This window comes from Patiria miniata, unplaced genomic scaffold, assembly GCF_015706575.1.
Source record: "Patiria miniata isolate m_02_andy unplaced genomic scaffold, ASM1570657v1 HiC_scaffold_6, whole genome shotgun sequence".
In the NCBI taxonomy this organism is placed as follows: domain Eukaryota; kingdom Metazoa; phylum Echinodermata; class Asteroidea; order Valvatida; family Asterinidae; genus Patiria; species Patiria miniata.
In genome coordinates, this window is record NW_024037073.1 from 1,661,743 (window position 1) to 1,675,981 (window position 14,239).

Below are 14,239 nucleotides of genomic sequence, written 5' to 3' on the forward strand. Positions count from 1 at the left end.
CTCCAAATTATCGGAAGTAAATGTCACAAGCGTCCATAGTAGAGTCCAATGAAGTTTGCAAGTGAATTTTTCAAATGCTTAACAATTTACAACTAAACAATTGCAATTTCTCAGCACTTTTTTTGCGTGAAAAAAGTGTCAGCAAAAGAAAACTGTTACTGTGTACAAAATGAAGCAGGGACAAACAGGTCAAGTTTGCCTGACTTTCTCTAACTCGGTCTTCACCATTTTGTATCAAAGGATACATACACAATACATTCTCTTATATTAACCCCCCCCCCCAAAAAAAAAAATCAATGGAAGAACAAAAAAGAAAAAGAAAAAAGAAGAATACCTTTTCAAAAATAATTTAGAAACAAAGAAACATTTTTGAGAGGAAAAGACAATGCAAGAAAAATTACTGTTTAATACTTAATGATTACTTTGGGTCATTGGGTGAACATTGTGTCATTGAATTTGACAAAATACACCCCTCAAGCTTCTGAAATAGATTATTGAGTCAGAATCTAAACATTCTTCAAGTAATGGCAGATATCAATAAAATTTTGATCAGCAAACCTGCCCCTCTCCCAAGCTTTTGCGTGTCAAGTTCATGGGGGAAAACTTTCATGAAAAAAAAATAATAATAATATTGACTGGTCCATTTGCTAAAACATTTGCATAAAATGATCTGTACAAGCCCAACTTCCTAAAGGATGTTTGACCAAACTAGACACTTTTCAAGCTGAACTTGTATTCAAAATGTGGACAACAGCTTTACAAATGTGCCAAATTTGACCTGCCGTTCCATTCTGTGAGATCATTTATTTATCCCCCTGCTCATGTTCCCCAGCCCACCTAAGCCACCCCCACCTCCTGCCCCCCTCCATACAGATGGATCATTTACTTGTCCCCCTGCTCCACCCATCATGTTCCCCAGCCCACCTAAGCCACCCCACCTCCTGCCCCCTCCATACCCATGGATCATTTATTTTGCCCCCCTGCTCCACCCATCATTCCCAGCCCACCTAAGCCACCCCAACTCCTGCCCCCCTCCATACCGATGGATCATTTGTTTTGCCCTCCTGCTCCACCCATCATGTTCCCCAGCCCACCTAAGCCACCCGCACCTCCTGCCCCCTGCTGGAATTGCCGCAACATGTTCTGTAGTCCGCCCATACCACCTAGAAGAAAGAAAAGGTAAATTTGTTATTAGACAAAAGAAAAACCAATTTCTCTTTAATACTTCCAGTAGTTTAAAGGGAATATACATCATTTGCTTTTGCTGTAATTTTCAGAAATGGATGGAATTGGGGGGTTGAAAATATATGGCAAATATAGTTACACTCACTTTTTGAGGTTTTGGGTTTGAAAATGCTATAAAAACCAAGAAAAACAATCATTTTCCTGTAGTCTGGTTCCCTTACTCCATATAAAAAGAAACAGAGCAGTTTACATACATTGGGGAATTGTAGGGTCAGGGAACCAGTCTAGCTGGCTTGTACCTGTTCATAGGTGTGTAATCGATTGTAAACAAGTGCGATGGTCAATTTGGGCCAGTATTTGAAAAAAAGCCAGTTTTTTCTAACGCTGGTCGGCCGACCAGCGTTGGAAATTGATACAAAAATAGGCCTATACCAGGTGCCATGATTTTACAGGATGCTTTACACTGTCATTCACTAACAGTCCAGCAAGGTATTTCAAAATGATTTGGTAGTTTTATTTTTTGATGTTTGCAAATGTTGTATTTTCCCTTTAATACTGTTGGAAGTATTAAACTTTTAGATATTAAGGGTTTATTTCAAAATGGGCTCCGTGCACAAGTAACCCCTTAACAGAAGAAAGGGAGAGTTAGGGGAGACCACTGGGAGAGACATTGGAATGCATTGCTGATGACGCCTAACGCTCATGTGAAGATGTTGTGGCTTTTTGCACATTCAGAATGAAATTGGTCGTGCGTACATTGCGCCATACGAATCAGTACGCGCATGCATTATTTCCTGTCCTCTCGGCTCTCAAAACTGGTAAAAAATGCCATCTACCAGAGCCCACTGAGTGTACCACCCTGAAATTAACTGAACTGCCTCTCCATTTCTTAAATTCTGGGGTGGGGTAGGTTACATTAAAAAAACACAGTAAATGGGCAGTACAGCTAATAAGACCAAACGTGCAACTGGGAAGTCACTGGGTGCGTTCGTTTAGCTCACCCATGTCTGCACGGGTCAGCCCCGTGCTGTCCGATTAGCTCTGACGTCATTCTCGGGGCTCACCCAGGCCACCACAGACCCTGCTCGGGGAGCAGAGTCTATTGGTGGTAATACGTCACACGCATGCGTTGTTCATTCCAAGAAATGGACAAATATGGCGGCCGGACAGCGGAAATCTCAACAGTGGAACTTCAACTTTCATTTCCGACTTAAGAGGCTATAATTCCAGCCCAACCTTTTTGAGTTTTGCAATTGAACTAAAAGAAGTAAATCTCAAACTAAGATAAATCCGAAATGAGCGTTTTGTCAGTGGCTATGGCCACGACTATGGGAGTCACGTGAGGATTGTGATGGCCCGCAGTTTAGCGTTCGATTAGCCCGGCTGTCGTGGCTAAACCGTCTGCCTTTACCCGAGTCGATCTGGGTGAGCTACTCAAACGCACCCACTATAATGCAAGGAATTCCAAGCTTTAAATGACTTTCTTCAGTTTTAATTTCCACTTTTTAGATGCAAACATCATGGGAAGTTAAAACGGGGAAATCAGCCGATTGAAGAAAAAGGTCATGTCAATTTGAAGTTCTTACCTATTTGATGTAGCACTCTCGGATCCATAGCTTTGGCAATAGACTGGTTCAACTTTTGCATCTGTGCTGGATTCACGTTCTTGGCCATGTCACCACCTTGGGAAAGAAAACAAAGTGTTTCACATTAACCCATGACTTAAGAAAAGGATTTAGAATACACTGTACACCAAAAATAAATCCCTCTTGGTCTGCCCCCTATTTAATCTATCCTTTGTTCATTCTTCTTTGCCATTCCCTTTGCTCTTCACTTACACTGGTCTGTCCCCTATTTCATCCCTCTTTTGTGTTTCTCCTCCCAACCATGCATGCTTGTCTGCCCCCTACATGTTTGTTTTTTGTAACACTGTCATTTGCCTCTGAACCTCTGAAGAAGGTCTTGTTAAGATCAAAATATCAGGGCCGCTTAATTTTTTTGATTTGTATATTGCAGGTCAATCCAGTCCGAAAGCAATTTGCAGCAGTTTCAAATATATTCTTATTTACTGTCTGCAGCCATCCTATAAAGACATCATGTTCCCAGACTCGTTGGAAAAGCAAGTCTGAGAAATAGTCTGGGAGGATTCAAATCGCTGAGCTCAAACAACACAAACTGGTGTGGCTGACATGCCCACAAAGTGAAGCAACTTTCCGCCATCTTGGTACCCCCATGCCACATACCCACATAATTTGTGACTGGACCAGGAGAATTGAGTCTTAAGGTTGGGTTGTATTTTGGATAATTGGTTTTTCACATTTATTAAAAAAGTGCATAATCAGCTTTTCTATATTGATATATTAAAGAGGTTGACATCATGATGCAAAAGAACTTTGTGTGGGTGAAAAATTGACAATTCTATTGCACAAGATCGTTTTAAGGGCTTGTAACTAAAAAAAGTAGCTTGGGCAACTTATTAAGACTCACTTAGTTGAGTCACATTTTTCTTCTTCAAATGTTAAGCGTGCTGTTGACCATGGAACACACTTGTGCTTGCAATTTCTGAAGTCAAAAGCATGCACTTGGGGGGAATAAAGATGGCGGAAATGCTGCTTCGGTCCGGCAGCCAGTCTAGTTAGTGTAGTAACTAGGATAAATGTCAAGCCTCGGCCTCTACCTACCTTTACCCTTGAAGAGTCCCTTGATGCCACCCATCTTTTTCACCATCTGGGCAAACTTCTGGTACTGCTGCAGCAACTCTTGTACCTCCTTGGACGAGACCCCCGCCCCCCTGGCTACTCGATGGACACGCCCCTGGGTTCGCATGAAGAGCTTAGCGCCCTCACGGCTGTCCAACTCTGCGAAGAACAAATACCAATTCATTTTCTTTTCATTTCTACTTTTTAACTTGTTCACCATGGCCCAATTTCTCAATATGTGGAGTTATGTGGTTTGCATATCGGGAGAGTGTGGCCTAGTGGTTAGGGTTTGTGACTCATGATCAGAGGGTCAGGGGTTCGAATCCAGCTGCTGGCTATATGTTGTGTCCTTGGGCAAGCCACTTCACCTCCACTTGCCTCTCTCCACCCAGGAGTATAAATGGGTACCGGCATTAGCTGGGGAGTAACCTGCGATGGACTACCATCCCATCCAGGGGGAGTAGAAATATTCTCAGCCGTTTCATGCTACTGAAACCGGAGATAAACGCCGGCCTGATGGGCCACATTGGCTTGTGACAGAGTTTACTTACTTTACTTATATCTTTGCTTAAAAGACTGCAGTGCTATTAAAGTGTCGGTGTCAAATACAGATCATGCAGTATCTACATGCAATAATTAATATCGTTAGTCCGATTCCATGAGTTTATTTGTGCTGGTCTCAGAGGGTCAGCCTAGTGTCCTCTATGTACCTGACTGACTGACTGTCTGTCACTTGTGTGCCGGGCAGTGCTATCATATAGGATTATCCTGTAACGCCAATGATAGGGCTAAATCCGGCCCATTGTGTAGACCAGATGCATGAACAGACTTCCAGTGAATAGCCATTCGGAATCAATTGAACAGAATGTTGTGCACTCTGGGACCAGCTTTACTAGACTTGCTCAGTCTTTTTTTTAGAGAGATCTGTTTTTGTTGTTACCTTCGTCGTTCATGCTGTCCATGATCGTCATTAGCTTCTTTAATCTGGCCATGGATTCTTGCTCGTTGCCCTTGGAGATGAAATCACTGCTGAATCCTGGGATCATACCCTGACAACCGAGTAAAAAAAAACCCAGAACAAATCAATTGACCTATCACGGTAGAATTGCGTCGACGCAGCTTGTGAAATATTGTCCAATTACATAATATACAAATGGATGCAGAACACGCAAAAACTGAGACAAAATTTAATATACAAAATTCCATAGGGTTGTCTAAGGGGCGTGGCTAACTCGCAAACAGCGATAGGTCAATTCACATTTGAACCATTGTTACAAATTTAAATTCTTTTATTACACTAGTTTAAACTAATTATAATCAGCATGTTTCAAATTCCGAGCAAACAGGTATCAACGTATGAACTCTAACTTCCTAGGTATTTTTCTTGAGGAAGCTTTTACATCTGCCAAAATCCTTCAAGGCTTATCCTTTGCACCTCATTTAAATGGGGTCATCAAATCCCATGTAGAGTAATAGTGACTGTCTACTATACTCCTCATCATGTTGTCCATGTATGATTCGTTTGGAGAATCTGACTGGTGATTTTCAGCAGGAACATGACAGCGTGTATCAAAGCCATGGTCTGCTAAGTCTTTCTTACAGAGCTATCATTCACACTAACTTCACCAAGGAAAACAAACTTGTTTCTAATACTTCAAATACCCTCTATTTACAAAATGGTACGGAAAATAGTCACATAAGAGAATCTTTGACTTTGCCTTAGGTACAGTAAATCCCACCAAATGTACAAAAAGTAACCACATGCAAGAAGCATGGATTTGTAATAAATGTACAATCTTACCATAATTTGGCCAAATGGTCCCATCTTCATGATGTTTTGGAATTGCTCGTACATGTCTCGCAACGTGAATTCACCTGAAAAATAATACCATTTTATAAAGCAAAAGTTAACTGGGCTTTAAGTAAGAAGGTGGTTTCTTCCATGTCAACAATAATCTTCAATTATGGTGCACACTGCACTGGTTATAAATCTTCATTGTAGTTCAGCGGTCAAGTTGTAACAAATTTTTGACAGACTTTCCAATTTCTACAACATTACGGATACTGCATTTTTTTCATTTAATGGCAAATACAAGCCCTTTAACCCCAACCACCCTGAATCCATCAAAATCTATACCCCTGTTTTGGAGTATTTCGGCGGATTAAGGATACCTCCATACTGAAAACAGGGGATTTTGATGGATTGAGGATTGTAAGTCTAGCGGTACTGCAGGATTTTGATGGATTCAGGATACCTCCATACTGAGCAGTCACCAACACCAACATTTGTGTGCATGACACAATAGGTGGATTTTGGCGGATTCAGGATACTTTCTAGTAAAGATACCCAAGGTGTTGCGGTTAATAATCAGCATGTAATGCGAAAAACAGGGAAGTCACAAAAAAAGGAAATCCCAAGTTGCATAAGCTTTTCAATTCTATTATTCCATATCTAATGGTATAAACAAAAAGTAAAAAAAAAATCAATTGATATAAAGGACAGTTTCCATATCTAAAATACTGAGTTGAGAACAACCAAATTTGACGTTGCAAGGAACTTGACGTACCGTGTTTGAGTTTGTTGATGAGTTCTTCATTGTCGTCTAGTTTCAGCTCACTCACTTTGTCAATCAGGCCTTCTATATCTCCCATACCTGGTGGACAAAATGTAGAATACTCAATAGATTGTTTCCGCGAGTCGGCCATATTAAATTGAGAGCGAGGTAAACTCTTCATTTTTGGAACTTGTGAATAGAAATGAAAGCAATGAAATAAATTGTCATTACAAAATGATACCAGTCTGCTCTGATGAATAATATATAAATTGTGATTAAACATACCCAATGTTTTAAGCCACATTTAAAGAACAAATGATAGTGAGGCTATTTTGATCATGAAACAATGTCGTCTTTATAACTCTTTACTTCCAAAAATCAGTCAACTGACTGATCGTTGGAAATCACCTATATTTCTTGATATTTTTCTAAATGACAGCAAGCCAGACGGAATAATTTCATGGGGTATTCAGTACCATTACGATCTTTTATTCAAGTACGCTTTTTGATAATAATTCCTTCGGCTACTTTTGGGATATATGCAAATAATCCTATGTGCCTTTAACTGAAACAATTCATATCTTTATCATAGGGGGTACTTTGTGCTAAAAGTCAAAACACAGTATACTTTAAATGCTTAATTTTAGTACAGCTATGCAATCTACAATTATGTGCAATGGAACCCCACAACATGAAAACTAATGGACACTATTTTTGGACAGTGTTTGCACAGATTACCAGTGACTTACCTAACAGTTTACTGACGAACGGTTTCGTTTTGAATTGCTCAAAGTCATCAATGTGTTCACCCGTTCCTATGAAGATGACAGGACTTTTTGTGGCCGCAACACTGTCAAACAGAAACATGCAGAAAGTTTTAAAGCAGGGCCGGGAACAATTAAGTGGGGATGGAATAGCTTAAGTTGCGATATCGCTTCAGATTTTACACCAACAGAACATGAAATGATCAAAGGGAACCAGTCTACGCAGCCTCTTGGAAGGCAATGAGGTGATGTCTGGAAAGATAACCAACTTCAAAGTTGGTTTGTGAATCTTCACGTGCTCTCAATTATCGAAAGTGGTAATTTAATGAGTTTTTTTTTCCAAGTCAAATGATCTTGAAAAGCATTTTCAGAAAGACAAACATGGGCAAAATAAATGCATTTTCCATGTACACTAGTCAAATTTCAATTCCAATATTTTTCTCTATATTTTAGTGTATCAACTTATGGGCGCAACTTGCCCCCAAAAACCAGCACTACAGGGAGTAAGTACTTGCTTCTGTGGGGTTGAACCCAATTTCAAGCCCTGAGCACGCTACTGGGCCTTAGTGAGTGTGTATGGGGGGGGGGAGAGTGGGGGGATGGGGGGGGGGAGTGTGAAGGGGAGGGGGGGGGGAAGATCACTTACGCACTGAGAGCTCCACCACCCTTCGCATGACCATCCAGCTTAGTAATGATGACTGAAGCTACGTCCACTTTCTCCTTGAAGGCTCTGGACTGGGCCTCGCAAGCTTGACCGATGGATGCGTCCATCACAAAGACCACATTGTCAGGGTTCTGGAAATAAGAACAAAGAGTACATACTCAATTTGCACATTGTTACACAGGGTAATGCACAACATTTCTTATTTCCGAGAGTGTAGCTAAACAGAAAGAAAAGCTGTTATGAAAAGAATGCGGTGACGGCCCGCCCAGGCATGCAGTGTGCCCCACACAATGGAGCTCTTGTGCTTGGTCAGAAAAGCACTATCTACAGTTCAAAGTCCATAACTATTTTCATTTTAGCCCCCAAACAGTTTGCTGCACACACCAAGCCACACACTCCTACACTGGGAAACCCTCCATACATACCACTGCATTGGACACTTGCAACATCTCCTCAAACAGTGAATCTTCTTGCTTATGTCTCCCGCTCGTGTCAACGATGATGATCTCAAATCCTTCATTCTTGAACTTCTCTACGCCGTCAGCGGCCAGTAGCACTGGGTCTACTTCTGTGTAACTGTGGAAAAACAAGGAGATGATAGGAAATAATTGGCAATAAGTTCAAATGGCAACCGACCAATGTTGCAAATATAGATGCAACAGCTAGACAGGTATATCGGTTAAAAAAAACCACCAAAACAACAAAAGGCCTAAATAATAATAATAAAGACAACTTCTCTTCCTGTAATTACTTTCTAAGACTAGAGGTAATTGAAGGAAGAAAATGTTCTCAGGTTCAAGTTGTGTGAATTAATTTTTTCGCGGTCAATCCTATATGTGTTGTGAACTTTGTCCTAAGTAATTCGATGAAGAATTGTGTCTTCCCACCCAAGGGTGACTGCATGTAAGTTTCATCAAAATCCATGAAAACATGTAGAAGTTCTACAGTTTTTTTTCATAAACTTAACCTAACCTTTAACATACAGGGATATGGGGATATCGGGATACGGTCATACGGAATTTAGGACAGGTAAGTGTCCCCAAAACTTTGTTTAGGCGACACAAACAAGATTTAACTGTCCATCTGTTTTTTGTTTTAACTACTTACCTTCCATAGAAAGGTATTCTTGCTTTTGTTGCATTCTGTTTGAGTTGGTCAAAAGCACCTAATAATAAAAAAAAAATAGATCAGTCGGGATTCATTCAATTAGTAAACAATTAGTAAACAATAGTCTCTGAATTATAACTACACCTCCTACTGTGCTGGAGTTTTTATATACACTTTGTGCAGCACACTCAGGATAATCAAGTGAGAACAATTGTAGGCACATAAATCGCTTGTGTGTGCCGCATTCAGGCCTTGTGTGTGAACATTTAACAAATAAGATAATAGCTACATCCAAATTATTTGGCCGTCATTAACACGTGTATCTATAGAAGTGGTGATCCATGTAAGGATCAGACACATCATTTTGTTATTAAATACAATATTAAGTTACTGCTTACCTGCACGAAATGTGTCTGCACAAATTAAACACGACTTCCATCCCTTCTTCTGAAAATGGTAGGCTAGCTGCCAAGAAAATAGACAGAGGAGACTTACATGAATAACCAGAATCAAACTGCACAAACCGTACAAAAGTCTTAGCCTTGAATCTCTTCACTATATTCATGTTCTGAAAACAGCAGGAATGAGGGGTCTCACCATGATACAGTACCTGATCTAAGTGCTTACCCAACGTTGGAAAATTAAAAATCCTTCCACCTCCCTCCCCCCTTCCCCCCTCCACCCACCCACCTACACCGACAAATAATGTAGGAAAACTGTGTGCCACCCTACAAATTCCATGCTGACAAAAATCAATTTTCATTAACTAAGACGGAAAGTGTTGGAATTGGCTTTGCACTAATTTGAGGTACAAAGACGCATAATCGTTTGAACTTGCCTCACCCTGTACCATCCTTAATCTTGTCTTAACCAGCAATTTTGTGAGACAATGAAACAGAAATGATCTGATTTTTAAATATTTTGCAAGAGTCGCTTACCTTTGTACATGTCGTTGTCTTGCCGCTACCCTGCAGCCCAACAAACATTATAATGTTGGGTTTGCCTTTGAGTGGTGTCCAGGCTTTCACACCGGGGTCGATCAGCTAGAAAAAGAACAAGCAAATAGTTTGTTGTGAGTTTTGAAAATGTAATGCATCTATGTCCGAGTGACATACAGGACACAAACACTCAATATTTCGCTTGTTCAATGAGCGTGAACTAGATAGCACATATAGACCTAATTTTCATGACACCACAATGACTATGTCTAAGTTGTTCTGCTGAATTGAGTGGCAATGCAGCAACCAAAAAGATGTATACATGTAAGCGTTCAGTGTGCACAGATGGGCTAAATTCCACCAAAAATGTGAGATCACAACACTATTTCTATATCTTCAAGCTAAGCCAATCTCATATGACAAAGTTTTCTGGCTACAAGTCTGTATAATTTTTCTCCAACTTTTTTGTGACCCTGGATCAGTTTTACACATATGTACAACACCCGTTTCTAATCAAGCACATGAGCAAGAATTATGATGCCCTGACTACATTCTTGCAATCAGTCTTTATATATCTCTCGTTTCTCTACTTTGGAGTTCTGGTTGGCACAATTCTCCTTCCGTTGCCTTCCAACATTGTGACCCAGGTTTCGAATCCCACTGAGGCTGACATATGGATTTGAGTTTTCATTCCCATCGGATTAGGATGGAAAACCTAATCCACATGTTTAATTTCGTCAGATTCCCGTGTTCCCTTTAGGATATTCATCTCAGGTTTTCACTCCATCTCTAAAAATTTGACTTTTTTTCCCCACTGACTTGTTAGCTCTATTGCCACTGTGATTCCTCTAAAAAGTTCACTGTGATAGCGCCCTCGTTGGTCATGCATAAGAGCACTCCTACCTTGACCAGTTCCTTGAAGACAGCGGTCTGGATCATCTTCCTCTTATTCAGACCGCCGGCCATCTCTTCAAAGTCTATCACCGACTTGACATTTTCTCTCAGCTGTTTGACTAATCGGATGTTGACGTCAGCTTCGAGTAAAGCACGGCATACTTCACTCAGCATAGAATTCAGCACCTGTACACAAACAGAATCAAGAATGTTGTACAATTCCAAACTTTAACCCTATAACCCCCCAGGAGTTTTGCCAGGAATCTTACTCACGGTTCCCTGCATTTTTAGGAAAACAAACTTCCCTGAGATTTCCCTGAAATTTCCAAAAGTTCATGAGAAATATTTTCACTTTTAACCCTAATTCCCTAGGCATTTTTGCTAGGATGTAACCTCTATCATGCAAAACCCTCCAACTGCCTCCATGTAAAAATAGAAAACACCTGGCATCCTGCAAAATCCTCCGTTATTTCTTGAATATGGTCCTTGGAGGGGTAACTACTGCCTCATTCCTTCAAAATTCTCCAGCAATCACTGTCAGAATATTGAGGCAGGGCCCGTGACATCCTGTAGAAGTGTGGAGGACTTCAAGTATAATCTAGGCCTAAATTTATGCACAGCTGAGCATAAACAACACATGGTCAGGCCCAAGACCTTGACACAGTGCGTCCTCCAAAATCTGCAACACACTTTTGCCATGCAGCCACTTTTGCCATGTTTGCCATTTTGCAAAAATGATTTTGGAAGATTTGGAAAGGTAAGGGTAAATGAGGTTGCTGGGAAATCAAAAGATGGTGTAGCATAGCCAATTGTTAATGTCTGGGGAGTAGGGATGTGACTTTGCGTTTAATTTTGTAAACTTTTAGAAAATGTTTAAAGAAATGTTTCAACATTTAGCCATCTCACAAAGGCTGACGCCTGCCCATTTTGTCTGTAGACCCGTGAGATTGACATGATAAATCAACAATGATTGACATAACAAATAGCGGGCAGTCATTGAAAAAGTAAAAACTTTATTACGTGTACCCCAAATGTAATTAAGTACTGCAGTGCTTCTAAGGTTTTGTAAGTTAAATAGGTTTGAAAACAGCGTTAATTATTTGTGCTATGTTATGTTAAACTTAAAGGAAGATCTAGTGAAAATCTGGCAAAGACACTGTCATTTCTTGGTTCTATGTACTGGAACAAAATATGTTGATTTGGTTATAGCAAATATTATCAGCGGGGTGGTTTTTGGTCATTAATTCCACACTTTTTCAACTTAAACTGTTAAAACCTAGCAAACTGGAATTAACATCAAAAATGGGGGAAAGCAGTACTGAAGTGTGATTTTAATAAAAACAAAAAGAATTTGAAATGTTACTGTTTTAAAAATGACTTTTTTACTTACATCTTCGTCAATGATGGTGGCATTACTCAAAGACTTCAGTGCCGAGGTGATCTTACGGCCAAGATCCGCTAACACCATCTTGAATTATCACTGATGTTACTTTCTGGAATAAATTACTCTTGTACTTATGACTGCAATTAGTTGGTACTTCCTGTTGTTCCTAAAAGAGGAAAGAAATATGAAGTGAAAAACAAAAACACAAAGAATGCATGTGTACAACGTTCATCGGGTCGAAAATCTGATGTCTGCGAGTAAAATCTCTGACTTCTCAACAAATTGTTGGTCTGAGGTCCTGAAAACCATTGTTCCGAAATTTTAACGTGACATGGATAAGTCAAGGCTACTTTTTGGAGAGATTTTTAGGATGAGAAAATAAAATTCTGGGTGCAAGTTATCATCACAGGATTTGAAATTGCATAGTGGTACTGCCCCCCCCCCAAATGAAAGTGCTGTTCCAGAACTAAGAAGTAGGCCTAATATCTAGTTATCCTGTATAAATTCTGCAGTCAGTTTGGAAAATTTTCAAATCTAGTATGCGTCGCTTTGTGGTTTACAATACAAAAGAAGTCCATTATTTGAGTCTAGACAGATTTTATGGGGCTATTTCGGCTAATGCCTACAAGGTTCTAGTACTATTCACTGGAAAACATTGGAAAACAACTGAAAACAGCTGAAAACAACAAAAATCAAACAGAGAACACAAAAATCGACCAGAAAACACCGGAAAGCAACTGAAAAATACCACAAAACATCAGAAAACAGCCCCACCCCCTCAAAAAGAAGAGCCGTTCTCGGACGAGGTGCCCTGCCTTAGGCTTGGAATATTCCACAGCTGATGTTTTTTTCGCAGTGGCTATTGTCACAGCAGTGGACGTTCTGGTTCCCTGACCTGACAATATTCAACAATAGGATTTGGCTCTTGGAACCAGACTATCAACCGAATGGTTCTCGGACTTTATTTCCCTTTAAAGGCATAGACTACAAAGGAAAAAATGAAACCTACTTCAATAAAATGTGGATTTAATTAAAAACACAAAAGTAAATGAAACTATTAGGCCTATTAAAGGAAATAAAAAGAAAAAAAAACAAGGTTTGGCATAGTGCAGATTCAATTCCGGAACCTACGGCATGGTGGTTGTCAAGGTTGAGCATTTAACAAATCAAGCTACCAAAGCGTTGGTTGGAAGGGAGATTCGCAATGGTGTTTTTGCAATGCCGTAACGCTAGCAGCAGTCATGACAGTTTCAAAATGGCCTTACGGCTGCCGCAACAAAACCCATAACATTTTTTTTTTATAATCCAAGCCAAACACTTTTGAGTTATTTTCCAGATGTTTTCTGATTGACTATTTTTCGGTTGATTTCTGCTGATTTCCGCTGATTTCCAGTTGATTTTCCGGTGTTTTCCCGTCATGCCTGTTTTCCGTAAGTAATGCTTACATGATATACTGTCCTTTTGTATGGAAGTATGTGAAATACTTGAACTAAATGTAAGATACTCGAAAGGAAAGAAACTTAAGTCACAGTTAACTAAAATTTCTACAGGCAAATTCTCACGAAATAGATTCAGTGTAAAACCACATAACAAATCGACTTAGCGACGTAATCCAGGATTTCAAGTGTTTCCTTGCTCTATGATACTCACCTTAATTACATTAGTGGCATGCTTGAATATAATCACTTTTTCACGTATGCCTTCAAATTAAGAGTCATAATAAGTGGGGAATACGGAAACTGTGGCAAAAATATGTTTCTCACAGCTTTTTCATTTCATCACGTTCGATTACACAGTACAGGTACACGTAAGTGGTGTATTTTCGGATATGATTTAATGCATCGTAGATTGACATATTTTTTTGGTAGGTGTGCGTGTTATATTTTTTCAGTTGTTATGGTATTAAATGTACATCGTTTTCACACAAAAAATATATAATATTTTCCAATATATGTGATTATATTTAATAGGATCAATTTTAATTGCTATCAAATTCTTTCAGAAGGGAAAGAAAATAAATCTTAATATTGTTTACCCCCGTTTGTATTG

General features: G+C 39.7%; 1 protein-coding gene across 1 annotated transcript; it reads right to left on the reverse strand.

Annotated features, from left to right (window-relative positions):
* Nucleotides 1–886: 886 nt before the first annotated feature.
* Nucleotides 887–14,013, reverse strand: LOC119742677 (signal recognition particle 54 kDa protein-like). Its single transcript, XM_038218831.1, has 15 exons — nt 13,841–14,013; nt 12,197–12,356; nt 10,816–10,992; nt 9,913–10,017; nt 9,373–9,439; nt 8,975–9,032; nt 8,293–8,443; nt 7,850–7,998; nt 7,189–7,289; nt 6,452–6,538; nt 5,686–5,759; nt 4,825–4,933; nt 3,867–4,043; nt 2,772–2,867; nt 887–1,163 (listed from the first exon to the last, which is right to left on the reverse strand). The coding sequence occupies exons 2-15, from the start codon at nt 12,272–12,274 to the stop codon at nt 1,048–1,050; spliced, it is 1,545 nt and encodes a 514-aa protein (XP_038074759.1). The 5' UTR covers nt 12,275–12,356; nt 13,841–14,013; the 3' UTR covers nt 887–1,047.
* Between the last annotated feature and the right edge of the window lie 226 nt (nt 14,014–14,239).